The 25276-nt window shown below is 49.8% G+C and overlaps 2 protein-coding genes across 5 annotated transcripts in view; both read left to right on the forward strand.

The window, feature by feature from the left end:
* The window catches only part of LOC132824418 (cytosolic 5'-nucleotidase 1A-like), a 112696-nt gene that overhangs the window by 24833 nt on the left and 62587 nt on the right, over positions 1-25276 (forward strand). Inside the window, exon 1 of one of the 4 annotated variants that reach the window (XM_060838867.1) lies at positions 17469-17510. The exons of 1 other annotated variant lie outside the window; for it this stretch is intronic. Coding sequence is in view for 1 of the 3 variants with exons in the window: in XM_060838866.1 (XP_060694849.1) it covers positions 18017-18024 (8 nt within the window). In the remaining 2 variants the exon portion in view is untranslated. 2 more of the 4 variants (XM_060838868.1, XM_060838866.1) reach the window with 2 other exon arrangements.
* On the forward strand, positions 15026-16123 carry LOC132824188 (basic proline-rich protein-like; the record flags this gene model as incomplete). The annotated part of the gene is made up of 1 exon (XM_060838475.1): positions 15026-16123. A coding segment is annotated over one exon (1098 nt), but the record flags the coding sequence as incomplete, so codon positions are not given.

Below are 25276 nucleotides of genomic sequence, written 5' to 3' on the forward strand. Positions count from 1 at the left end.
AATATCACCAGATCCAACCTGGAAGGAGGCCAGCTTTTATGCCCACAGTCACCTTCACAACTACTGGCAGTGCTATTACCACCTTGCATCTGAGATTGTCATTGCGGCTGTAACAGGTGGCAGATTTCAGTCAGAACCTTCTTAGGTGAAGTGGAAATGTGTGACAACATTGGTCCTCACTGAGGTTCAGGACGAGAATCAGCTAAGTTGAATGCCCCCTTCAAAATATAGTCCAACACCGGAAATGTGCACGCACATCAATCTAATTTTGGAGATAAATGGTAATCCCTAGAATTGAAAACAAAGTAACATTCTGGAGATAATATTCACAACCTCCATGTTTAATATGAGACATAAATTTAAATTGTGATTCCTATACTTGACCAATTAATTCAATGATGAAACTGGTCACCATAGACTGGTGTCATTTTGATTATCTTGATATTAAATTTCTAAAACTAATAGAAACAGAACTAAATTAGATTTTATAAATCTTCCCTGCATTTTTCCAACTCTGCTTTCAATAAAAAAAATCTTACTGATTTACTGATGCAGCTCTTCTAAAAAAAAATTACCCTCCTTCTCCTCCTTCAAACACCCTGTGCAGTTTACCTGGATTTTTGTTCAATACAGTGGATAAGCAATTCAACAACTAATTTTAACCCTGTTGACCATTGAGCTTATCTTATAGAGTCATACAGTATTACAGCATGGAACCAGATCCTTCAGTTCAACCAGTCCACATCAAACCTAATCCCCCAAATAAACTAGTCCCACCTACCTACTCCAGAAATATATTTCTCTGAACCTTTCCTACTCATGTACTTATATATTTTTTTCTCTTCTCTTTATTCACTGCGAATAAGAGATGCAGGTGTAGACAAACGCCTAGGATAAATGTGTTGGCCCAGTCGAATTGGTGTCCTTCCTCATCTGTATGTAAACATGCTAGTAAGAGTGAGTCATGTCTTTTTGTGGTGAGTTGATGTTCATGTATCCTGGTGGCTAGTTTTCTGCCTGTTTGTCCAATGTAGTGTTTGTTACAGTAATTGCAAGGTATTTTGTAAATAACATTAGTTATGCTTGTTGTCTGCATAGGATCTTTCAAGTTCATTAGCTGCTGTTTAGTGTGTTGGTGAGTTTGTGGGCTAGTCTGACAGTTACTTCCAATATGTCTTTGATGTAGGGGAGAGTAGTTGGGGTTTCTGGATGTGTTTTGTCTGCTTGTTTGGGTTTTTTGCTGAGTAATTGGTGGACTGTGATCATTGGGTACCCGTTCTTTTTAAATACACTGGAAAGGTGATTTTCCTCTGCTTTTCGTAGTTTATCTGTGGTGCAGTGTGTAGTGGCTCATTGAAATAATGTTCTAATGCTGCTTTGTTTGTGGATGTTGGGATGATTGCTTCCATCCCATAGAGGATGGTGGTATTAAACAATTCCTTGACAAGTTGGTAGTGGTTGGCACCGCAGCAATTATAACATTTTGTGTAATTCCTACACTGAAGGGTAAATTATATTTTCTTCCACTTTCACTGCTGCCTTATACTACTGTGAAGGTGGATAAAACAGGATTCCAGTCACAGAATACCCACATGCACAAAAATCATTGTTGTCAGTTTCCTACTGAGTATTGATTGAATGTAGCCAACAAGACTACAGACTGAACTTGCGGCATGGGTTGGTACCTGGGACTTTAATGTTCCTGCCATTTCAGAGACATGGAGAGAACAGGACAGGAATGGTTGTTGCAGGTTCTGGGCTTTAGATGTTTCAGTAAGAACAGGAAAGGTGGTAAAAGAGGGGGAGGGCGTGGCATTATTTGTCAAGGACAATATTACGGTGGCAGAAAGGATGTTTGAGGACTCATCTACGGAGATAGTATGGGCTGAGGTTAGAAACAGGAAAGGAGAGATCACAGTAATGGGGGTTTTTGAGATGTCTCTGAAAGGTTCCAGAGATTCTGGAGAGGAGCAAAAGTAATAGGGTAGTTGTTATGAGGGACTTTAACTTTCAAAATATTGACTGCTATGGTTCAAGTACTTTAAATGGGTCAGTTTTTGTCCAATGTGTGCAGGAGAGTTTCCTGATACAGTATGTAGATAGGCGAAAGTGAGGACTGCAGATGCTGGCGATCAGAGTCAAGAGTTTGGTGCTGGAGAAGCACAGCAGGTCGGGCAGCATCTGAGGAGAAGGAAAAATCGACGTTTCAGGCAAAAGCCCTTCATCATTGTGTGCAGTTTTGGTCGCCATACTATAGGAAGGATGTGGAAGCTTTAGAACGAGTGCAGAGGAGGTTTACCAGGATGTTGCCTGGAATGGTAGGAAAATCTTATGAGGAAAGGCTGAGGCACTTGGGGCTGTTCTCATTGGAGAAGAGAAGGTTTAGGGGAGATCTGATAGAAGTGTATAAGATGATTAGGGGTTTAGATAGGGTAGATACTAAGAACCTTTTACCGCTAATGGAGTCAGGTGTTACTAGGGGACATAGCTTTAAATTAAGGGGTGGTAGGTATAGGACAGATGTTAGGGGTAGATTCTTCACACAGCGGGTTGTGAGTTCATGGAATGCCCTGCCCGTATCAGTGGTGAACTCTCCTTCTTTATGGTCATTTAAGCGGGCATTGGATAGGCATTTGGAAGTTATTGGGCTAGTATAGGTTAGGTAGGATTCGGTCGGCGCAACATCGAGGGCCGAAGGGTCTGTACTGCGCTGTATCCTTCTATGTTCTAAGACAGTCAGTATGTTTCAGATCATTTCAAGTGATGATACAGAGTTTGCATTTTCGGTGCTCACTACATAGGATTCATTGAGTATAAAGCACGTTAACTTTAGTAATGAGATTTTACATCACCTGCTATTTTCCTACAACCAATGTCAACCCTTTCCAGCCACGAGACCACTTCTAGTGGATAATTTGTGAGAAGTGATTGGCTGAAAATGTTTGTATTATTCTTCCTAAGAAACGGCCTGGTCATTTCAAGCAACATTTAGCATTTTTTCTATCTGTGAGTGTCAGCATCAGCTCTTTCACGACAATGAATCTCCTCCTGTCAACATCCTGGGAGTTACCATTGACCAGAAACTGAACTGGACTTATCAGATAAATACAATGGCTGCAGAAGCAGGTCTGATCCTAGGTACACTATGGCGAGTAACTCACCTCTTGACACTCCAAAGCCTGCCTAACATTTATAAAGCACAAGTCAGGAGTGTGATGGAATACTTCCCACTTTCCTGGATGGGTGCAGCTCCAAGCAACACTCAAGAAGTTTGATACCATCCAGAACAAAGCGATCTGCTTGATTGGCACCACATCCATGAACATACACTTGCTCCACCACTAACACTCAACAGCAGCAGTGTGTACTATCTATAAGATGCACTGCAAAAATTCACCAAAGATTTTCAGAGAACACCTTCTAAACCACAACCAATTCCAGCTTGAAGGATAAGGTCCGCAGATGTACGGGAATACCACCACCTGCAAGTTCCCCTCCATTCAGTGATTTTTCATAACGCGAACTCTGATGAAATTACTAACAACAATAAAGGAGAAAGCAGCAGCGAGTTAGAAGGGCAAGAATTATATTTGACTTAGTCTGGTGAGATCCAGACTGTTTGACATTCTCCTGGGAAAGAAGGTGAGAGTCGCCGTAAACTTTGTTTAGCACTTCACTTAACAACTGAGGAACCAAACAACTGATATGTGACTGTGTTTTCAAGGTTGTTAAGGACAATGTTACATTATAAACCTACGTATGTTCTATGCTTTGACATGTTCTCTGTCTTCATCCATTAATTTTCTTGGATCTGTTTCACTGAGATACTGTAACACAAGCCCCAACTGCCTCCATTATTTTTCCCATCTAACCATTCTATAATGCTGAGCTTTAATAGTGTTGCTATGCTCTTTGACGATGAAGGAGACTATGGAGGAAATCACTGCAGCCCTTTCTCAATGATTAAGAAATGCACTTTCCAGCATAATTCTGGGCCACAATCAGAGGGGAAGTCCCCTGCTGATCTTTCTACTCCCTAACCAATGAACATTGAGCCAATTGCAGCTTAGCTCAGCTGTAGGTAGTCCTCTTTTGTTGGTCTAGAGCAGAGCAGGTAAATTGCAGTGAATGACTGTGTGAGACTGGAGATAAGAAGCCGAGAGGCATTACAGCAGGGCCTGAATCTCACTAATGTTTACACTCATGCACATGCATACATACATATGTACACTTGTAAATATACAATCACAAACACACACATACTTACATGTATACATAGACATTCACATTCCACAAAACTCCTCAAACACAGTTACCCATACACACACATTAAATATGCACACTCACTCATTCTCCAGTAGAGGTCACTACACTGTAATTTGAAATGGGAACTCTGATCATTCACTCCACGCCCCCGTTGAGCCCAGAGAGAAGAGGGAGCAAAGTAAAGGTCTATTATAATACCCATGAACCCACTTCAACACAGACTACTCAATGCAGCTCTGACAAAGACAAGCAGAAAGCCTGAGTTTAAGGAACGCTTCATTGCAGAGTTGTCTAATTGCAGTTTTGAACTACCCATAAGTATTGCTAACAATTTTTTTTGCTGCATGAATTATATAGTGCAGGTAGATATACTTCACACATAAACATTAGCAATGCTTTCACCAGGAGAAGTTGGCAAGGTATGACTGTTGATGTGCCCTTGATAGTGCTGCCAATGACCCTTCCAATCACATTGTTGATAATTAAAAGTAGACTGGGGTTTAATTGGCTTGGTTGGATTTGTCCTGCTTTTCATAGACAGATCACACCTAAACTGTTTTTTTTTACATTACTGGGCAGCTCTCAGTATTGTAGCTGTACTGGAACAACATGGTTAGAGGTGTAGCTAAATCTGAAGCACAAGTCTTCAGTACTGTTGCTGGAATAATGTCAAAAATCACACAACACCAGGTAATAATCCAACAGGTTTATTTGGAAGCACTAGCTTTCAGAGCGCTGCTCCTTCATCAGGTGGTTATGGAGAATAAGATTGTAAGACACAGAATTTATAGCAAAAGTTTACAGTGTGGTGTAATTAAAATTATATGTTGAAAAAGATCTGGATTGTTTGTTAAGTCTCTCATCTTTTAGAATGACCATATTGGTTTCAGTTCTTTCATTTGTAAATTGAAAAATTTTTTTTTTAAGTTATATTCTCAAGTAAACTTTAACAATTGGTGTTCATGTCAGCCCAGATAATGTATTGGAAGTGTGAGTTTCCCTGTGAGGCTGTCTGTGCCACAATGGTCAGACTGATTCTAATCTAAAAAATGGATTTACAGAATCTTACGTGGACTCATGCAGTTTTTGAGTAAAGTAAAATGTAAATCTGCAAGTACAAATTCACCCCACAAACGTACATGTGTATGACTGCATGTGAGTGTGTGTGGAAGTGGGGGGATTATGAGTGTCTTTGAGAGAGTTGGTGTATCTGAGTATAAAGGGGTATAAGTCTGTGAGAGGGTTTGTGTGAGAGTATATGTGTGAGCGGATGGGAGAGGGTGTGTGTGTGTGTGTATGTAGTGCAATGGGGTCACCTGTAGTGTGACATGAACCCAAGGTCCCGGTTGAGGCCAACCCCATGGGTACCGAACTTAGCTATCAGCTTCTGCTCGGCCACTTTTAGTTGTCGCCTGTCCCAAACTCTGCCTAGGAGGACGGTCACCTGAAGATCCAAAATCGAATGTCCCAAACTGCTGAAATGTTCTCTGACTGGGAGGGACCACTCCTGTCTGCTGATTGTTGTGCGGTGTCTAGTCATCCATTGCCATAGCCTCTGCTTGGCCTCGTCAATGTACCATACCTCAGGACATCCTTGCTTGCAGCGTATGAGATAGACAACGTTGGCTGAGTTGCAGGAGTACTGCCACGCACATGGTGGGAGGTGTTCCCATGCGTAATGGTGGTATCCGTGTCAACATTTTGACACACCTTGCAGCGTCTAGGCAGTTTGCAATGAACTGTTTGAGGTTTGGTGGTTGTTTAAAGGTGAGTAGTGAAAGTGTGGGGAAGATCTTGGCAAGGTGCTCATCCTCATTGATAATGTGTTGCAGGCTGCGAAGAACATGGTGTAGTTTTTCGGCTCCTAGGAAGCACTGGACAATGGAGGGTACCCTGTTGGTTGCAGCTCGTGTTTGTCTCCTGAGGAGGTTATTACAGTTCCTTGCTGTGGTACGTTGGAACTGTGGTCGATGAGTCATAGTTGATCGGTACCCATGACGATGGCCTCAACGGGGACTTTAAGTTCATGTCACACTACAGGTGACTCCATTACACTACACATACATACATACACACACACACACACACTCTCTCTCTCACTCACTCAGACCCTCCCTGATTCGCTCACACATACATTCCCACACACACCGTCTCACAGACTTATACCCCTTGACACTCACATACACACACTCTCTCAGACACTGATTACCCCGCAACACACTCCCCCACAATATCCCCCCCCCGCCCACACACACCCACCCACATGCAGACATACACATAAGTTTGTGAGGTGAATTTGTACTTGCAGAGTTACATTATACTTTGCTCACAAACTGCATGAATTCATCTAAGATTCTGTAAATCCATTTTTTAGATTAGAATCAGCCTAACCATTGGGGCATAGACAGCCTCACACAGGGAAGCAAACACCTTCAATATGTTATCTGGGTCGACATGACACCGATTGTTAAAGTTCACTTGAGAATCTAAAAAAAGGTTTTTCAATTTACACATGAAACCAATATGGTCATTCCAAAAGATGAGAGGCTTAACAAACAATCCAGGTCTTTTAAAATATATAATTTCAGTTACATCATACTGTAAACTTTTGCTATAAATTATGTCTTACAATTTTATTGTCTACAATCACCTGATGAAGGAGCAGCACTCCAAAAGCTAGTGCTTCCAAATAAACCTGTTGGATTATAACCTGGTGTTGTGTGATTTTTAACTTTGTAGACGCCAGTCCAACACCGATGTCTCCAAACCATGGAATAATGTCATGCTTCATAGCCTTTGCAGTACCTAGTGCCTTCAGCCATTATTTAGTAACAGATGGAGTGAATCAAATTTATTGACATTGATGTCAGGGACCTAAGATGGATCATTGATTTGGCACTTCAGACTGAAGACAGGCACCAAACTTCAGTTTTGTCTTTTGCACCGTTGTGCTGGACCACTCCATTATAAGGACATTTGTGGAACCTTCTCTTCTTGTTAATTATTTATTTGTCCATCACCACTCACAGCTAGATGTGGTAGCACTGCAGTATTAAAATCTGATCAATTGGTTGTGGAAGCATTTAGCATTGATTTATGCTGCTTCTGCTGTTTGACATGCAAGTAATTCTGTGTTATAGCTTCACTGGATTGATGACCATATTTATTGCTGCTCCTGGCATGCCCTGCTGCATTCTTCGTTGGACTAGTGTTCATATCCTGTTTGATGGTATGCATATTCTTTTAATTTTATCCATGGTTTATTGTGTAGTTCTAATAAATTACCATCAGATGGCAACCATAGCACAAGACTTGAATGGGATGTACACACCTAAGAAATGGATTACATTCACGTGATTTATCCATGACTGAAACAGAGCATAAGACAGCAGTCTATAGGACTGTGCTCTTTGAAGGTCGGTAGGTACAATTACATTTCCTGTCTTTGTAGCCAGTTCTAATCTTGGTTATGTTCAACACCAGGTTTAATAGGCAAGAGGTGTTGAATTTGCAGACTCATCCAATTTTTGTTTAAGATCTTAAGCTCTTATTGCAAGCTGTTATAAGCAATCGCACGAATATCAGTAAAAGTAGTCAATAAGGGTCTTGGTATTGTTATAACATTATGATGTTCCCTCTGAACATAGAAACTCAAGAAAATTGGAACTGTAGTAGGCCATTTGGCCCTTTTGAGGTGCTGTCATTCAATATGATTAAGATTGATAATTAACACATCACCCCATTCCTGCTTACTCCCAATTCCCTTTGGTCCCTTTAGCCCTAAGGACTATATCTAACTCCTTGAAAACATTGACTATTTTTGCCTTAACTGTTTTCCGTGGAATAGAGTTCCATAGGCTCAAGAAAAAAAACAAGAACAGACAGTGGCAAGAGGTAGAAAGAACAAGAATAGAAGCATCAGAAAAAGAAAGATTGCAGCAACAAAGAGCTACTGTTGTAAAGATGAACAAGAGAGCGCAGTGTGACAAGGAACAGGAGATTAAATTATTCCTGACTAATTTCTAAAATGTTGTTCTGCACTTGTCAGCACCTGTTAAAATGACAGTTGTCTAATCAGATATTGTCATATTTGAGACAGGTTGTGTCTTGAATTATGATACTGGGCGAGGTATAACCAAGCACCATTAATAACTTAGCAGCCTTGATTTATAAGCCAATTATCATATAGGAATGATTTCAGCAACCCCCACTACATTTGACAAATGCAGTTAATTGTGATCTCATGCTATATCAAGTATTAGAAAAATTCAGTTTTTAAGGGACTCCAATCTCCATCATTTTGTTATTTTCCCATTATGAATTCTTGGACTCATTTTTAATTGGACAATATCCAAATGACAAATACCATTCAAGGAAATTCCTCTTTATCCTTGACAGCTTAGATCTTTCTATAGTGCAGAAATTTTACCTGCTACAAATTTGGACTCCTGACCTTAGCAAAAGCGCTGGAATCAACATCACTCTACCAGGTTCAACAGGGTCCTTGACCCCACAAAGCTGGTCAATATGTAGAGCAACTGAAACCGGGCAAAGGTTTTTAAATGTTTTCACATCATGGTGCTGGGAATTTTAATCCTTTTTTCATTTCATTCATGCAAGGCATTGTGGACATCACCTGGTAAAGTTGGGCCAAAGGGCCTGTTTCCACACTGTAGGGAATCTAAGCTACTCTTTAAAAAAAAGCCTGCATTTATTGTCGATCTCTAAAGGCAGCATGTATATTTGAATCACTGCACTCTTTGGGATGTGGGAAAGCCCATTGTGCTATGAGGAAGGTGTTTCCAGGATTCTGGCCCAAAACAGTGAAGGAAAAATGATATATTTCTGAGTCAAGATGGTATGTGTCTTGGAGGAGAACTTGCAAGTGGTGGTGTCCCATGGAACTGCTACCCATTCTAGAGTTCTTAGGTCTGGAAGGGAGTGTGAAGAAGTCTGGGTGAGTTGCCACAATGCATTTTGTGATGGAACTGCTGGCTTTGTACCTTGGTGGTGAAGGGAGTGAATATTGAAGATAATGCATTGTGTGCCAAGCAAGCAGATGCTTTGTCTTGTGCGGAGTCGAGCTGTTTAAGTGCAGTTGGACCTGTACCAATTCAAGCAAGTACAGACTTACCTTCTTGAAATATTTTGAGGGAGTCTGGCCTGGTCCATAACACATTTCTGACTTGAGTCTTGTAGATTGTATACAGGAATTGGGAAAACAGATAATGAGTTATTCGACACAGAATTTCCTAGGAACTAACTTGCTCACATTGCCACAATATTTATATAGATATTCCAGTCAGAGAGTGTGGTGCAGGAAAGTACAGCTGGTCAGACAGCATCTGAGGAGCAGGAAAGTCGATGTTTCAAGCATAAGCTTTTAGTCAGCAGCTTATGCCAATGAAGAGCTTATGCTTGAAATGTCGACTCTCCTGCTCCTTGGATACTGCCTGACCAGCTGCACTTTTCCAGCACCACACTTTTTGACTCTGACCTCTAGCATTTGCAGTCCTCACTTTCTCCATATACATATTCCAATTCATTTTCTGGTCAATGGTAATTCCTGGATGTTGATAGTGGTAATTCAGTGGTAATGCCATTGAATATCTAGAAACATTGGTTAGTTTCTATCTAGTTGGAGATGGCCATTGCTTGGCACTCGTGTGACATGAATGTTACTTGTCGTTTGGATATGGCCTTATAGAAAATGACTCCAAGATTTCAAAATGAGAAAATAAAGAAATGATGGAGATTGGCATCCCTTAAAAACTGATGTTTTCTAATATTTAATTTAGCATGAGATCACATTTAACTGCTGTTACAACAGTAACTAGCTTTTCAAATTTCTAGTAAATAAAACTAAAAAAAACAAGAATCACCAAGATCACCAACATCATGATGCTCCTTTGATCTGACATCAAAGATGTATCTGGTGTTACATGTAGCCTACTATCAATTTGTTGCTTAGGAAAGCAAGAAGTTCCATTCTTCCAAAGAACGGCAAACAGACAAACATCATCCTAATGTCATGCCTATGGTCATTGGCTGAAAGGGTTCAGACAGATGATTGACATAGCATAGGATGCCAGCCCTTAATATAGAATAACAGAGCAGGTAGGAAGTTAGAGTGAGGGAGTTGTCAAGTAGAATGTGCCACCATCTTGAGAGGAGTCCAGGGGTCCAGGGGTCCAGGGGTCCAGGGGTCCAGGGGTCCAGGGGTAGAGCGATAACTGTTATCACGAAAGACAGCAAAACATCCAGGATGAATAGTCCACTGTGCCAAACCATACAGCACACTTCCTCAGTTTTTTCATTTGTCAGATCTGAAAGTTCACAATAGCTGCACTGTGGGTCCGAGACACTGCACATTCACTAAACCAACCACCCTCCCTTTCCTTCTCATTCTCTTCACTTCTTCCTCCCCCTTTCTCCTCACCTCCACTTCTTCTCCCCTGTCTGTCCCTTTCTCCTCCTCCGCCCACTCCTCCCTTTGTCCTCCCCTCCATTCTCCCTGTCCCCATCCTACCTTTCCCTCCATCCCTCCCTCTCCACTCCTGCCCTATTCCTCTCCCCTGCCCATTCCCCTCTCCTCCCCTTCCCATTATCGACCACCCACCCTCCCATTTTCTTTACCTCCCTCCCCCTTTCTCCCTCCCCCACTCTTTCTCCCCCCTTCTCCTTCCCCCTCCCTTTCTCCCCGCTTCTCCCTCCATTATTCTCTTCACTTCTTCCTCCCCTTTTTCTCTTCATTAGCAGTTAGTGTAGAGATGTACACCTCCAGCTTTTCTCCTCCCTGTCCCTCCCTTTCTCCACCTACCCACAACCCTCCCTTTCTCCTCCCCTCCATTCTGCATCTCCCTCCCCACCTTTCCCTCCCTTTGTCCTCCTGCTATCCTTCTCTTTGTCCTCCTCCTCTTTCTCCTATGTCCCTCCCTTTCTCCTCCCACTTCCCATGTTCCTCCCCGCTCCCCCAACCTCCCTTCCCCATTCTCCTCCTCCCGCCTCTTCCTCCATACTGCTCCCTTCCTCACCCCATTCTGTTCCCTCCTCTCCCCATTCCTCACCCCTCCCGTCCCCCCTCCCCTCCCTCATCCTCCTCTCATTCCCCCATTACCTCTCCCCAGTCCATTCCACTCGCCTCCCCATCTCCACTCGCCTCCCCATCTCCACTCGCCTCCCCATCTCCACTCCTCCCCTCCCCAATTCTACTCCACTCCCCATTCTCTTCTCCTCTCCCATTCCCCTGCCCACCCCATTCCCTCCCCTCCCCTCTTAACTCCTCCCCGTTCTCTTCCCCTCTCCCATTCCCCGCCCACCACATTCCTTCCCCTCCCTTCTTCACTCCTCCCCCTCCCCATTCTCTTCTAATCTCCCATTCCCCTCCCCTCCCCATCTTCACTCCTCCCCCTCTCCATTCTCTTCTTCTCTCCCATTCCCTCCCCACCCCATCTTCACTCCTTCCCCTCCCCAATTCTACTCCCCTCCCCATTCTCTTCCATTCCCCTCCCTCCAAACCCCTTCCTCTCTTCCTCCTCCCCTGTCATTCCCATCCTCTCCCCACCACACACCTCTCCCTCTCCTCATAACCCTCACCCTCTTAGCCCCACTCTCCACCCCTCCCTCTTTTGCCCATACCTATTCCCCACCTCGCCCCATCCGCTCGCCTCTGCATTCGTTGCCCGTCCCCATTCCCCGCCTCTCTCCACCTTCCCCCCCATTCCCCACCCCTCTCCACCTTCCCCCCCTTCCCCACCCCACCTTCCCCACCCCACCTTCCCCCCTCTTCCCCACCCCACCTCACCCCACCTTCGCCCCCTTCCCCACCCCACCTTGCCCCCCCTTCCCCACCCTTCCCCACCCCTCCCCACCTTCCCCCCCTCTCCCCACCTTCCCCCCCTCTCCCCACCCCTCCCCACCTTCCCCCCCTTCCCCACCCCTCCCCACCTTCCCCCCCCTCTCCCCACCTTCCCCACCCCTCCCCACCTTCCCCCCCCCTCCCCACCTTCCCCCCCATTCCCCACCCCTCCCCACCTTCCCCTCCTCTCCCCACCTTCCCCCCCTCTCCCCACCCCTCCCCACCTTCCCCCCCTTCCCCACCCCTCCCCACCTTCCCCCCCCTCTCCCCACCTTCCCCACCCCTCCCCACCTTCCCCCCCCTCCCCACCTTCCCCCCCCTCCCCACCTTCCCCCCCATTCCCCACCCCTCTCCACCTTCCCCCCCATTCCCCACCCCTCTCCACCTTCCCCCCCATTCCCCACCCCTCTCCACCTTCCCCCCCATTCCCCACCCCACCTTCCCCCCTCACCCCACCCCACCTCACCCCACCTTCGCCCCCTTCCCCACCCCACCTTGCCCCACCCCACCTTCCCCCCCTCTCCCCACCTTCCCCCCCATTCCCCACCCCTCTCCACCTTCCCCCCCATTCCCCACCCCTCTCCACCTTCCCCCCCTTCCCCACCCCACCTTCCCCCCTCTTCCCCACCCCACCTTCCCCCCTCTTCCCCACCCCACCTTCCCCCCTCTTCCCCACCCCACCTTCCCCCCTCTTCCCTACCCCACCCCACCTCCGCCCCCTTCCCCACCCTACCTTCCCCCCTTCCCCACCCTACCTTCCCCCCTTCCCCACCACACCTTGCCCCCCCTTCCCCACCCCACCTTCCCCCCTCTTCCCCACCCCACCTTCCCCCCTCTTCCCCACCCCACCTTCCCCCCTCTTCCCCACCCCACCTTCCCCACCCCACCTTCCCCCCTCACCCCACCCCACCCCACCTTCGCCCCCTTCCCCCCCCTTCCCCACCCCACCTTGCCCCACACCACCTTGCCCCCCCTTCCCCACCCCTCCCCACCTTCCCCCCCTCCCCACCTTCCCCCCATTCCCCACCCTTCTCCACCTTCCCCCCCATTCCCCACCCCTCTCCACCTTCCCCACCCCACCTTCCCCCCTCTTCCCCACCCCACCTTCGCCCCCTTCCCCCCCCTTCCCCACCCCACCTTGCCCCCCCTTCCCCACCCCACCTTGCCCCCCCTTCCCCACCCCTCCCCACCTTCCCCCCCATTCCCCACCCCTCTCCACCTTCCCCCCATTCCCCACCCCTCTCCACCTCCCCCCCCTTCCCCACCCCTCCCGACCTTCCCCCCACTTCCCTTCCCCCCTTCCTTCCCCCCCACTTCCCTTCCCCCCCTTCCTTCCCCCCTTCCCCACCCCACCTTCACCCCTTCCCCCCCATTCCCCACCCCACCTTCCCCCCATTCCCCACCCCTCCCGACCTTCCCCCCATTCCCCACCCCACCTTCCCCCACTTTCCTTCCCCACCCCACCTTCCCACCTTCCCCCCTTCTCCCCACCCCACCTTCCCCCCTCCCCCCCACCCCACCCCACCTTCCTCCCACCCCCCTTCCCCCCCCCCTTCCCCCCCTCCCCACCCCCCCTTCCCCACCCCACCTTCCCCCCTTCCCGCCCCTCCCCACCCCCCCTTCCCCCCCTTCCCCACCCCACCTTCCCCCCTTCCCCGCCCCTCCCCACCCCCCCTTCCCCCCCTTCCCCACCCCCCCTTCCCCCCCTTCCCCACCCCACCTTCCCCCCCTTCCCCACCCCACCTTCCCCCCCTCCCCCACCCCCCCTTCCCCCCCTCCCCCACCCCCCCTTCCCCACCCCACCTTCCCCCTTCCCCCCTCCCCACCCCACCTTCCCCCCCTTACCCACCCCACCTTCCCCCCTTCCCCACCCCACCTTCCCCCCTTGCCCCCCTCCCCACCCCACCTTCCCCCCCTTACCCACCCCACCTTCCCCCCCATTCCCCACCCCTCCCGACCTTCCCCCCTTCCCCACCCCACCTTCCCCCCACTTCCCTTCCCCCCACTTCCCTTCCCCCCCTTCCTTCCCCCCACTTCCCTCCCTTCCTTCCCCCCACTTCCCTTCCCCCCTTCCTTCCCTTCCCCCCCTTCCTTCCCCCCTTCCCCACCCCAACTTCACCCCTTCCCCCCCATTCCCCACCCCACCTTCCCCCCATTCCCCACCCCACCTTCCCCCCATTCCCCACCCCTCCCGACCTTCCCCCCCATTCCCCACCCCTCCCGACCTTCCCCCCCATTCCCCACCCCACCTCCCCCCCATTCCCCACCCCTCCCGACCTTCCCCCCACTTCCCTTCCCCCCTTCCTTCCCCCCCACTTCCCTTCCCCCCCTTCCTTCCCCCCTTCCCCACCCCACCTTCACCCCTTCCCCCCATTCCCCACCCCACCTTCACCCCTTCCCCCCCATTCCCCACCCCACCTTCCCCCCCCTTCCCCACCCCACCTTCACCCCTTCCCCCCCATTCCCCACCCCACCTTCCCCCCATTCCCCACCCCACCTTCACCCCTTCCCCCCCATTCCCCACCCCACCTTCCCCCCATTCCCCACCCCACCTTCACCCCTTCCCCCCCATTCCCCACCCCACCTTCCCCCCCATTCCCCACCCCACCTTCCCCCCCCATTCCCCACCCCACCTTCCCCCCCTTCCCCACCCCTCCCGACCTTCCCCCCCTTCCCCACCCCACCTTCCCCCCACTTCCCTTCCCCCCTTCCCCACCCCACCTTCCCCCTTCCCCCCCCCTCCCCACCCCCCCTTCCCCACCCCACCTTCCCCCCCATTCCCCACCCCACCTTCCCCCCCCATTCCCCACCCCACCTTCCCCCCCTTCCCCACCCCTCCCGACCTTCCCCCCCCTTCCCCACCCCACCTTCCCCCCCACTTCCCTTCCCCCCTTCCCCACCCCACCTTCCCCCTTCCCCCCCCCCCCCCCCCCCCCCCCCCCCCCCCCCCCCCCCCCCCCCCCCCCCCCCCCCCCCCCCCCCCCCCCCCCCCCCCCCCCCCCCCCCCCCCCCCCCCCCCCCCCCCCCCCCCCCCCCCCCCCCCCCCCCCCCCCCCCCCCCCCCCCCCCCCCCCCCCCCCCCCCCCCCCCCCCCCCCCCCCCCCCCCCCCCCCCCCCCCCCCCCCCCCCCCCCCCCCCCCCCCCCCCCCCCCCCCCCCCCCCCCCCCCCCCCCCCCCCCCCCCCCCCCCCCCCCCCCCCCCCCCCCCCCCCCCCCCCCCCCCCCCCCCCCCCCCCCCCCCCCCCCCCCCCCCCCCCCCCCCCCCCCCCCCCCCCCCCCCCCCCCCCCCCCCCCCCCCCCCCCCCCCCCCCCCCCCCCCCCCCCCCCCCCCCCCCCCCCCCCCCCCCCCCCCCCCCCCCCCCCCCCCCCCCCCCCCCCCCCCCCCCCCCCCCCCCCCCCCCCCCCCCCCCCCCCCCCCCCCCCCCCCCCCCCCCCCCCCCCCCCCCCCCCCCCCCCCCCCCCCCCCCCCCCCCCCCACCCCCCCCCCCCCCCCCCCCCCCCCCCCCCCCCCCCCCCCCCCCCCCCCCCCCCCCCCCCCCCCCCCCCCCCCCCCCCCCCCCCCCCCCCCCCCCCCCCCCCCCCCCCCCCCCACCCCCCCCCCCCCCCCCCCCCCCCCCCCCCCCCCCCCCCCCCCCCCCCCCCCCCCCCCCCCCCCCCCCCCCCCCCCCCCCCCCCCCCCCCCCCCCCCCCCCCCCCCCCCCCCCCCCCCCCCCCCCCCCCCCCCCCCCCCCCCCCCCCCCCCCCCCCCCCCCCCCCCCCCCCCCCCCCCCCCCCCCCCCCCCCCCCCCCCCCCCCCCCCCCCCCCCCCCCCCCCCCCCCCCCCCCCCCCCCCCCCCCCCCCCCCCCCCCCCCCCCCCCCCCCCCCCCCCCCCCCCCCCCCCCCACCCCCCCCCCCCCCCCCCGCCCCCCCCCCCCCCCCCCCCCCCCACCCCCCCCCCCCCCCCCCCCCCCCGCCCCCCCCCCCCCCCCCCCCCCCCACCCCCCCCCCCCCCCCCCCACCCCCCCCCCCACCCTCCGCCCCCCACCTTTCCCCCATTCCCCCCTTCCCCACCCCACCCTCCGCCCCCACCTTCCCCCCTCCCCACCCCACCTTCCCCCCTTCCCCACCCCACCTCCCCCCCTTCCCCACCCTCCGCCCCCCACCTTTCCCCACCTTCCACACCCTCCGCCCCCCACCTTTCCCCCATTCCCCCCTTCCCCACCCCACCTTCCCCCCTTCCCCACCCCACCCTCCGCCCCCCACCTTCCCCACCCTCCGCCCCCCACCTTCCCCAACCCACCTTCCACCCCTCCCCACCCCACCTTCCCCCATTCCCCACCTTCCCCCCCTTCCCCACCCCACCTTCCCCCCCTCCCCACCTTCCCCACCCCACCTTCCCCCCATTCCCCACCTTCCCCCCCTTCCCCACCCCACCTTCCCCACCCCACCTTCCCCCCATTCCCCACCTTCCCCACCATCCCCCCTTCCCCCCATTCCTCACCCCACCTTCCCCCCCATTCCTCACCCCACCTTCCCCCCCATTCCTCACCCCACCTTCCCCCCCATTCCTCACCCCACCCCACCCCACCCCTTCCCCACCCCAACCCTTCCCCACCCCACCTTTTCCCCCTTCCCCACCCCACCCTACCCCAACCCTTCCCCACCCCTACCCCACCCCACCTTTTCCCCATTCCTCACCCCACCCCACCCCACCCCTTCCCCACCCCAACCCTTCCCCACCCCAACCCTTCCCCACCCCTACCCCACCCCACCTTTTCCCCCTTCCCCACCCCACTCCACCCCAACCCTTCCCCACCCCACCCCACTCCACTCCACCCCAACCCACCCCACTCCACCCCAACCCTTCCCCTCCCCACCCCCACCCCAACCCTTCCCCACCCCACCCCACCCCACCCCCCACTGCACACCACCTTTCCCACCCCACCTTTCCCCCTACCCCACCTTTCCCCTTCCCCACCCCCTTGCCCCCACTTTCCCCCTTCCCTTCCCACCGCACCTTTCCACCTTCCCCCCTACCTTTCCTCCCCCTTCCCCTCCTTTTCCCCACTCCCGTCCCCTTTTCCTATCCCATTCGCCCTCGCCATTCACATCATCCCCACCCTCTCATTCCCTTACCCCGCCCCATTGTCGCACCAATCTCCACCCCTTCCCCACTGTCTTCGCACCATCCTCCTCTCTCTCCCCCTCACTCTTCCCCATTCCCTCCCCCTCCCCCTCCCCGCCCCGACAATGACCTGCCCGCCGCGGTTGCTGCCGGGAGTTGTAGTCTTTCCCGTGCGGGCCGCCCTGTGATTGGTGGGGAAGCGGGGGTGAGTCCCGGCGTGCCGTGGGCTGTGTGCGCCTGCGCGCTGCCAGGATGTGCCGGAGCGGCGGGAGGAGCTGTCAGAGTGAGTGTGGGCAGTGGGGATGGTCACTCAGGGGAGACTCTGTCCATCAGGGCCCTCGGGAACCTCAATGGGGCCGTCACTGCATTAACTTCCTCTCTTTAAAAAGGGACTTCCTATGTCCTGAAGTCGTTCAGGCGACGGTCTTGTGGTTCAAATCGCTTCTGAAAGTGTGGAATGTAAATCCAAACCGACTGGAGGGGACACCACTTGAGAATCAGCCTGATGGTGTTTTCTGATTTAGGCAACAAAAAGGTGAAACTTGGAAATAACTGGTACTGGTCCAAACTGGAATTAACGTTTAAGATGTACAAGAGCAGTCTGGACCCATGCCAGGCATTTTCCAGATTTTATTGTTTGATGTTTTTTTTTCTTTCCTTCATTGTCAACAACAAGTTTGACATGAAAAGAATTTGAAAGGAACTTGTGGAATGTAGGCACAGCAGCTGGTTATTTAGAGTCAAAGAGTCATTCGAGATGTTCTTACTCTTCAAACTTCCCATGGCCCCATGAAAAGGTACCACTGTTGAACCACTCCCGTTCTATCTTCCTGACAGGGTTGTTGGATAAGATATTCAAGGATTTTGAGCCGTGACAGTGAAGGGACAAGAAGTCAGAATGATTTATGACTTGAAAAGAAATGTGGGAGTGATGTGCACTCTTTGGGTCGGAACGAGATCAATACAATGCACATCCTTTTTTACGTTTACTCCATTGTAGGAGTACAGTGTAAAACTTTTCCAATGTGTGCCTTCTTATGGTGATATCTTTAAATACAAGGACCCAGGTACAATTCTTGGATACAGCAGAGGAATAAAAGTAGTTGCATTACTTAAATTTGAAAAAAATTGTTAAAAATAGGACATTACATTAAGATGGAAATTTAAATAGACATTACAATGTAGCAGTAAAAAATGAGGTCTGCAGATGCTGGAGATCACAGCTGCAAATGTGTTGCTGGTCAAAGCACAGCAGGCCAGGCAGCATCTCAGGAATAGAGAATTCGACGTTTCGAGCATAAGCCCTTCATCAGGAATGCAACTCAGTGCAGGGCCCCTGCACGCAATATGACTGCCCATGCCGGACCCCAGATCAACAGCTGACTCTGTTCCACTTCAAGCCCCTATCTGATCCGCGCTAGCACAAACCTGCTCCAGGTTAAGTGCCAGGATTGCCTCCACTGTGCTGGTCTCCTCCTGAGACTTGCTAAGTACACAATGCTGCACTGATTTGGGCTGTATTGTTGGCAGAGTCCAAGGTTGTTTCCTGCATCCTGCAAATAATATACTATACAGTCACTGTGGAAGGGTTGCTGGTGAAGTGAACACGTTATTCAGTATACAGTTGACCTTATTGAGTGTTGTCATAGTTGTGCTCCTCCAAGCAAGTAAATGTTATCCTATTACATTTTTAGTTGTTTCCAATTGGTGGGATTATTGAACAGTGAGTCTCCTCATTGTAAGCATGTTGGGGAGAAAGTGAAAACATGAATCAGCACAAGACATGAAAATAAAATAACTGTGACAGGTCTGGAAATATGGCCCCCTTTGCCTGAAGTTATGTTCACAAGAGTTTATCTTTATGATAAACTCTGTACTAATGATATTTGGGGTCTAGAACAGTTTTCAGGGTGTTGTATAATTGTGAAAAAAAGTTTTTAAAAAAAATAAATTGTGTAAAGCTTTATGGAGTCATAGAGATGTACAGCACAGAAACAGATCCTTTGGTCCAACTCGTCTATGCCGACCAGATATCTCAACCCAATTTCGTCCCACCTACCAGCACCCGACCCATATCCCACCAAACCCTTCCTATTCATATACCCATCCAGATGTCTTTTAATGTTGCAATTGTACTAGCCTCAACCACTTCCTCTTGCAGCTCATTCATACACGTACCACCCTCGCCATGAAACAGTTGCTCCTTTGATCCCTTTTTATATCTTCCTCCTCTCATCCTAAACCTATGCTCTTTAGTTCTGGGCACCCCACCTTCGGGAAGAGACTTTGTGGATTTATCCCATCCATGCCCCTCATGATTTATAAACCCCTATAAAGTCACCCCTCAGCCTCCAATGCTCAAGGGAAAATAGCCCCAGAATATTCAACCTCTCCCTTTCGCTCAAATCCTCCAACCCTAAAATCTAAATCTTTTATTTAGATTAAATTTTATGAAGACCCAAGTAGCTACTTAAGGAATATTAAAAGGTTTCACTAGAGGAAATCATATTACATTGCTTCTGATTCAAACATCAAAAATAAACAAGGTGCCAGATGTAAGAAATAGTGTGTTCATAAAACACAATCAGATAGTATAATGTTGATCTGTGTAATTAACTTTAAATTACAGATATTGTTTGCTATACAGATGCAAACATGAATGATTGTACAGTGTGACATATAAATATTAAGGAAGCTCATCCAAGATTGCACAGAGTAAGGCTCCTGCTCTGACCATTTTTTTCCTTTCTTCTTTTTTGTTTGTTTTTAAAAACTTCTTTAAAAAACTTTCTGAAATACCTTTTAAATTTACTTAGTTGGGAATGGAGGCAAGGCTGTCGCAGGGAGGTGAGTCCCTGCTGTGAACTGGAGCCAAGTCCCTGAACTGGAGGCCATTGTGGGGAGGCATGTCCTGGTCTGGAGGCCATTGCAAAGAGGTGAATTCCCCATTGTGAACTGGAGCCAAGGCCCCAGGCTGGAGGCCATTGCAGGGAGGCAAGACCCCAGTGTGAACTCGAACCGAGTTCCCGAATTGGGGTCCATTTCAGGGAATTAAGTCCCAGACTGGAGGCTATTACAGGGAGGCAAGTTCCCTAGTGTGGACTGGAGCCTGTCACGGGGAGACAAGTCCCTTGTGTGAACTCGAGGCAAGTGCATGGACTGGAGGATGTTATGGAGTGGCGAGTCACGGACTATAGGGCATTGAAGGGAGGCAAGTCGCCAACATGAGCTGGAGGTGAATCCCCAAACTGCAGATAGTCACGAGGAGGTGGGGCCCCTTGCGGACTGGAGGCGAGGTACCATTGCCTCGAGTTTCAAAACCCAGTATGGTCTGGAAGCTAGGTACCAGCACAGACTGGGGTGCAAGGACTGTAAATTGTGTCATTTTATTTTTACTAATTCTTTCTTTTTATTGTTATGCCAGGCTTCTTAGAGTCATAGAGATGTACAGCTTGGAAATAGACCCTTCGGTCTAACCCATATTTATTTTTTCTATTTTATACCAAATACTTAAGTATGTGTATCTAGGTATCTTGCACCTAAGATGATACCGAGAGTGGTGTATTGTAAACTTTTCACTCTACTCGTTTGAGTACATGTGACAATAAAGCTCATTCAGTCATTCAAGTTGGTAACATTGAATGACACCTAGAAGCTTCAAGGCATACTTGTAATATAAACCCAAATTGGTACCGGGATGGAATCTTTTTCTCGAGTCTATGGGTGAAGGTCAGCCAAAAGGTGGAAGGGCTTCTGCTAATGGATGGATTTTCTCATGCAGTTTAATTCTTCATTGATTATATACATGTGTAAAAGACCAAATTTTATAAGCAGGCAGACAGGAAGTTATACACACCCCTGCCCTAACCTATCAGGGCCTTCCAAAAACCATACTTAAAGCACGACTGAACAGCTCTTCATCTCTACAATCCAGGAGAATCAATCTCTGTTCATCACCCTAAGATGTCAGAGGCCAGACAAATTATGTACATTGCTCTAGTGATGCTTCCTCTTAAAAACTCCAGAAGAGATGGGCACTGCTTTTTCCTAGGGATGGCAACAGGAGGCCATCCTGACCATGCAGGCAACCTGGCAGAGATGATTTTGGAGGTAGCATCCAATGGATGGCTCAGGAAAACCTGCTCTAGTTTAGCAAGTGGATGAATGATGTGCACTAATTCAACATGTGTCCTGCTTGATGCTTCATGCCCCTTGACCTGTTAGCATTGTAGTCACTGCACAGAACTGTCAAACAAAATTGGATACAAGGAATCTTTTGCAGATGTGTTGTGCAAAATGTGATTGTCACTTCATTACTCTGCTAATACAGATGTAAAACTAATTGTATCACAGTACTGCTCCTCACATATCCATTAGTCATTAAGCTTAAAACATAAAAGGAGCCACAAAATTCAGCAGTTCATGCATCATCAGCACACCTACCTGTCTTCACATTTAGTAGAACGTATTCTTCAGATATCTTTTGACCAAAAGTTTGCAAAGCAAAGGAACACAAGCATAAAAGATTGCTTTGGATGAATCTCACAAGTATCTCAGGCACACTCAGCCTATAATACCTGATTGGTTTTCATCACTTGTAGTTTTCTGATGGTATAGAACACTTTTCATTCAAAACCCTTAAAGCACCTATTTTTCTTACCACACAGACATCATAATCCTGGGGATTGATACCTTTACTTGCATGTATCAATGCAGGCATAGTCCTCATGCGCAATGTCTCTTAATGTTTATTTTCCTCTGCAGAAGAACATTCACGATAAATTTGTCTGTGTCGGGAGAGTACTAGTGTGCTCTTCTTGAGTGATCCAGGCAATGGAAGTGCATCTTCAGAAGACCAATTGTTTGTTCAATGATGGCCTGATTAAATGCTTGGGCAGCATTGTGGCTCTGCTCAGCATCAGACTGAGGGTTGAACAATGGCATCATTAGCCATATCTTCTGGGAATACTGCTCATCCCCCTTGAGCCAGCCCTAAATTTGATGCAGTGGAACAAACACTCAAGGAACCGAAGAGCTGTGTAGAATGAGAGTGTCATGACAGCTCCCTGGATAGTGGGTGCCTACCTGCAGGGCTCGCTGCCTGTGGTAACAAATGAGCTGGACCTTGAAGGAGAGAAATCCCCACTTGTTGAAGAATTGGTAGGATGATCCCCTGGATTTCTAAATGTCACATGCTTGCAGTTGATGACTCCTTAAACCTGAAGGAATCCAGTGATAGCTGCAATTCCAACAGCTAGAGTACCTTGCTGCAGGTTGGGACATGTATTGTCAAAGAGGTATGAAAAGAACAAGTGACTGGGAAATTCAATACCACTGATCTTCACTGTTACAGATATAGATTTACCATCCTAGTCACACGATTGTTGATCTACCTGCAGGAGTTGTCAGATGGAGCTGACAGTATCTCTAGTCACGTGGAGATATCTTCAGCACTTTCACTCATCTGCAGTTGCTGCAGTGCCTTTGGTACTGGGTGTCACGTTATAGAAAAGATGTGAATGCATTGGAGAGAGTACAGGAATGATTTACAAGAATGGTTCCAGTGACAAGAAAGTCCTGTTAGGAGGAAGATTGAAGAATTTGGGACTGTTCCTCTTGGAGAGAAGAAGCCTAAGAAGTGATCTGACAAAAGTTTTCCAAATCTTGAGTGAGCTGGATAGAGTAAATAGGGGAAACTGTTCTCACTCAAAAGGAGCAAGAAAATAGATTCTAGATTTAAAATGCTTTATAAAAGAAGCAACTGAAGTGAGGAGCTTTCATTCAGTGAATAGCTTTCATTCAGTGAATAGCTTTCATTCAGTGAGTAGCTTGAGTATTGAATGCACTGTCTGGAAGTGTAGTTGAGGCAAGTTCAAGAAGGCATTGGACGATTATCTAGATAAAAATAGTGTGCAAAAGGTACCAAGGAAATGTAGGAGATTGACACTAGGTAATGATGCTTGTTTGAAAAGCCAGTGTAGGCACATTGGGAGAAAAAGGCTGTGTCATAATATTCCTGTGATCTGTACACATTCTCTTAGTACATTGCCTAACCATTGAAGCCACTGGTTCCCTACATATATTGTTTATTCATATACAACTGCAGTCTCCTGAACGTAATGTCTCTGAATCTTTTAGCACTGGGCATTTTCCTCTTCTTTAACCTCAGCAAATCTGGTACAGTTTCTGGGTTAAGTTGATCAAACAACTGGCTTGGAAGAAGCAATCTGTGAGGAAATATAAGAAATGATATATTTGTTTTCCACTTGAGACCTTGACTAGTCATGCTACCCATTACTTGGCCACTCGTGTGTGAGTGAAAATCTACCCATTGCGGTGTGTTGCATCCTCTCTGATTGATTTTCTGCTTCTTCATTGTACTATGTGAAAGATGTTTTCGTTGAGCAAATTGCTACATGCATGGAAAACAATTCGGTTCTTGGAGGCCTCCATTATTCCCTGTAATACAGTCTTACAACCTTGGAATCTGTAGCCTACATACCAGTTTCATCCTGTGTCCTTAACTTTCAGATGCATTGGTCTGTGAATGCTTTTGCATAGCTGCATGTGGAATAATCCCTCGCCACCAATACTTTTACTGCTATTGGTGAGCCATGGGACTCTTCTTTAAAGAATTCAGTAAAGTGTAGGACGTGGTGGGATGTTGATGATAGGATATCATAAAGCTTGCTGATTTTGTTTTGCAGTGAGCACTTCCCTTTATTTACAGTGCTCATGCATTTTTCAATTTCTGTTTCGAATCCATCAGTTGGGTATGTTTGTATTGTGCAGGAACACATGCAAGCAAATCTCAGGGCTCCTCTCTTTGGACTGCACTTTCTCTGTGAAACCTTTTTTTGAAAGCTGATGTAGAAATGATGTTTGTAAATGTTTAATTTAATTTATTTACTTATACTTTGACCAGCATCATCAGAAATAGCCTTTTTCTTTGGCATCCTCTGTGTCCTCCTTTGATCTCTGCCTGTCACTATCATCCATTCCATTTTCTCCCTTGAGACTCCTGTCCTTTCCCTTGATCCCACTACATACAGATCTCCTTCACCTTCTACCATCCCTGATTCAATTTATTATCCTTTCTCCCTTCCTAGCACCCCAAATCTTCCACTGTGTTTCTCCCTTCTGCATCTTTTTTTTTAAACCTCCTTTCACTAGGGTCCTTCCAATGCCCTACCTCCATTACTACCATTTCTTTATACTTAGTCCCATTTTATCCGAAGCTTTTGAGTTGAACCCCTACTTGCTGGCTCCTGTCAAGTTTTTTTTTGCCATTGGCTAGTGTGGCTGCCTTGCTTAAGCAGGCTTGTTGACTCTGTTAGGCTTCAGCTTTGTTGCTTGTAGTGACAGGAGGATGAATTGGATCCATTTTAACCCTCTCTTAGTCACAGTAAATATTTTTAAAACTCTTCTTAGCACACATCTGCCACACATCAACTGAAATTTGGTTAACCACATCAAAATCAAGGAGTTAGTTGTGAAATTTTCTGAGTGAAAGAAGATGGGACGTTATTACCAACTCACGCTGAGAAACAAAATCATAAACTCCAACATCAGAAACACACACAAAAACAGGTAATGAAGTTTAAAAAGAAGAAAGTTTGACAGACAGGGAGAATAAAGCTATGCAAAGTAAAAAGCCTTCGAGTCTTTGAGGTGTGGGAGTGAAACTTGAATCTACAACTGTATAGTTGTTGAATTGTTATTTTTCCTCAGTTTCTTTTCACTGGATCTGTCTTTTGAGAGATAATAAGACATATGGAGAAAAGAGCATGCATTTTGGTTCTCATTGCAATTTTGTTGCAGGTTTCCTTTCCTAATCTATTGCCTTTCGTATAATAATCCACTGCCTTATTTTTGTTATCAAAGTGGATTGCTTCACATTTATCATACTTTATCCGCAATACATTTGCCTACTCATTCAACTTGTCCAATGATGCATCTCTGCATTCTCATCATAGCTCACCTTTTCACAGAGCTTTTTTGTCATCTGTTAATTGGGGGATTAGTTCCCTCCTTTAAATAATTGCCAGA

The sequence above is a fragment of the Hemiscyllium ocellatum genome, chromosome 18, assembly GCF_020745735.1.
Source record: "Hemiscyllium ocellatum isolate sHemOce1 chromosome 18, sHemOce1.pat.X.cur, whole genome shotgun sequence".
Taxonomy (NCBI): domain Eukaryota; kingdom Metazoa; phylum Chordata; class Chondrichthyes; order Orectolobiformes; family Hemiscylliidae; genus Hemiscyllium; species Hemiscyllium ocellatum.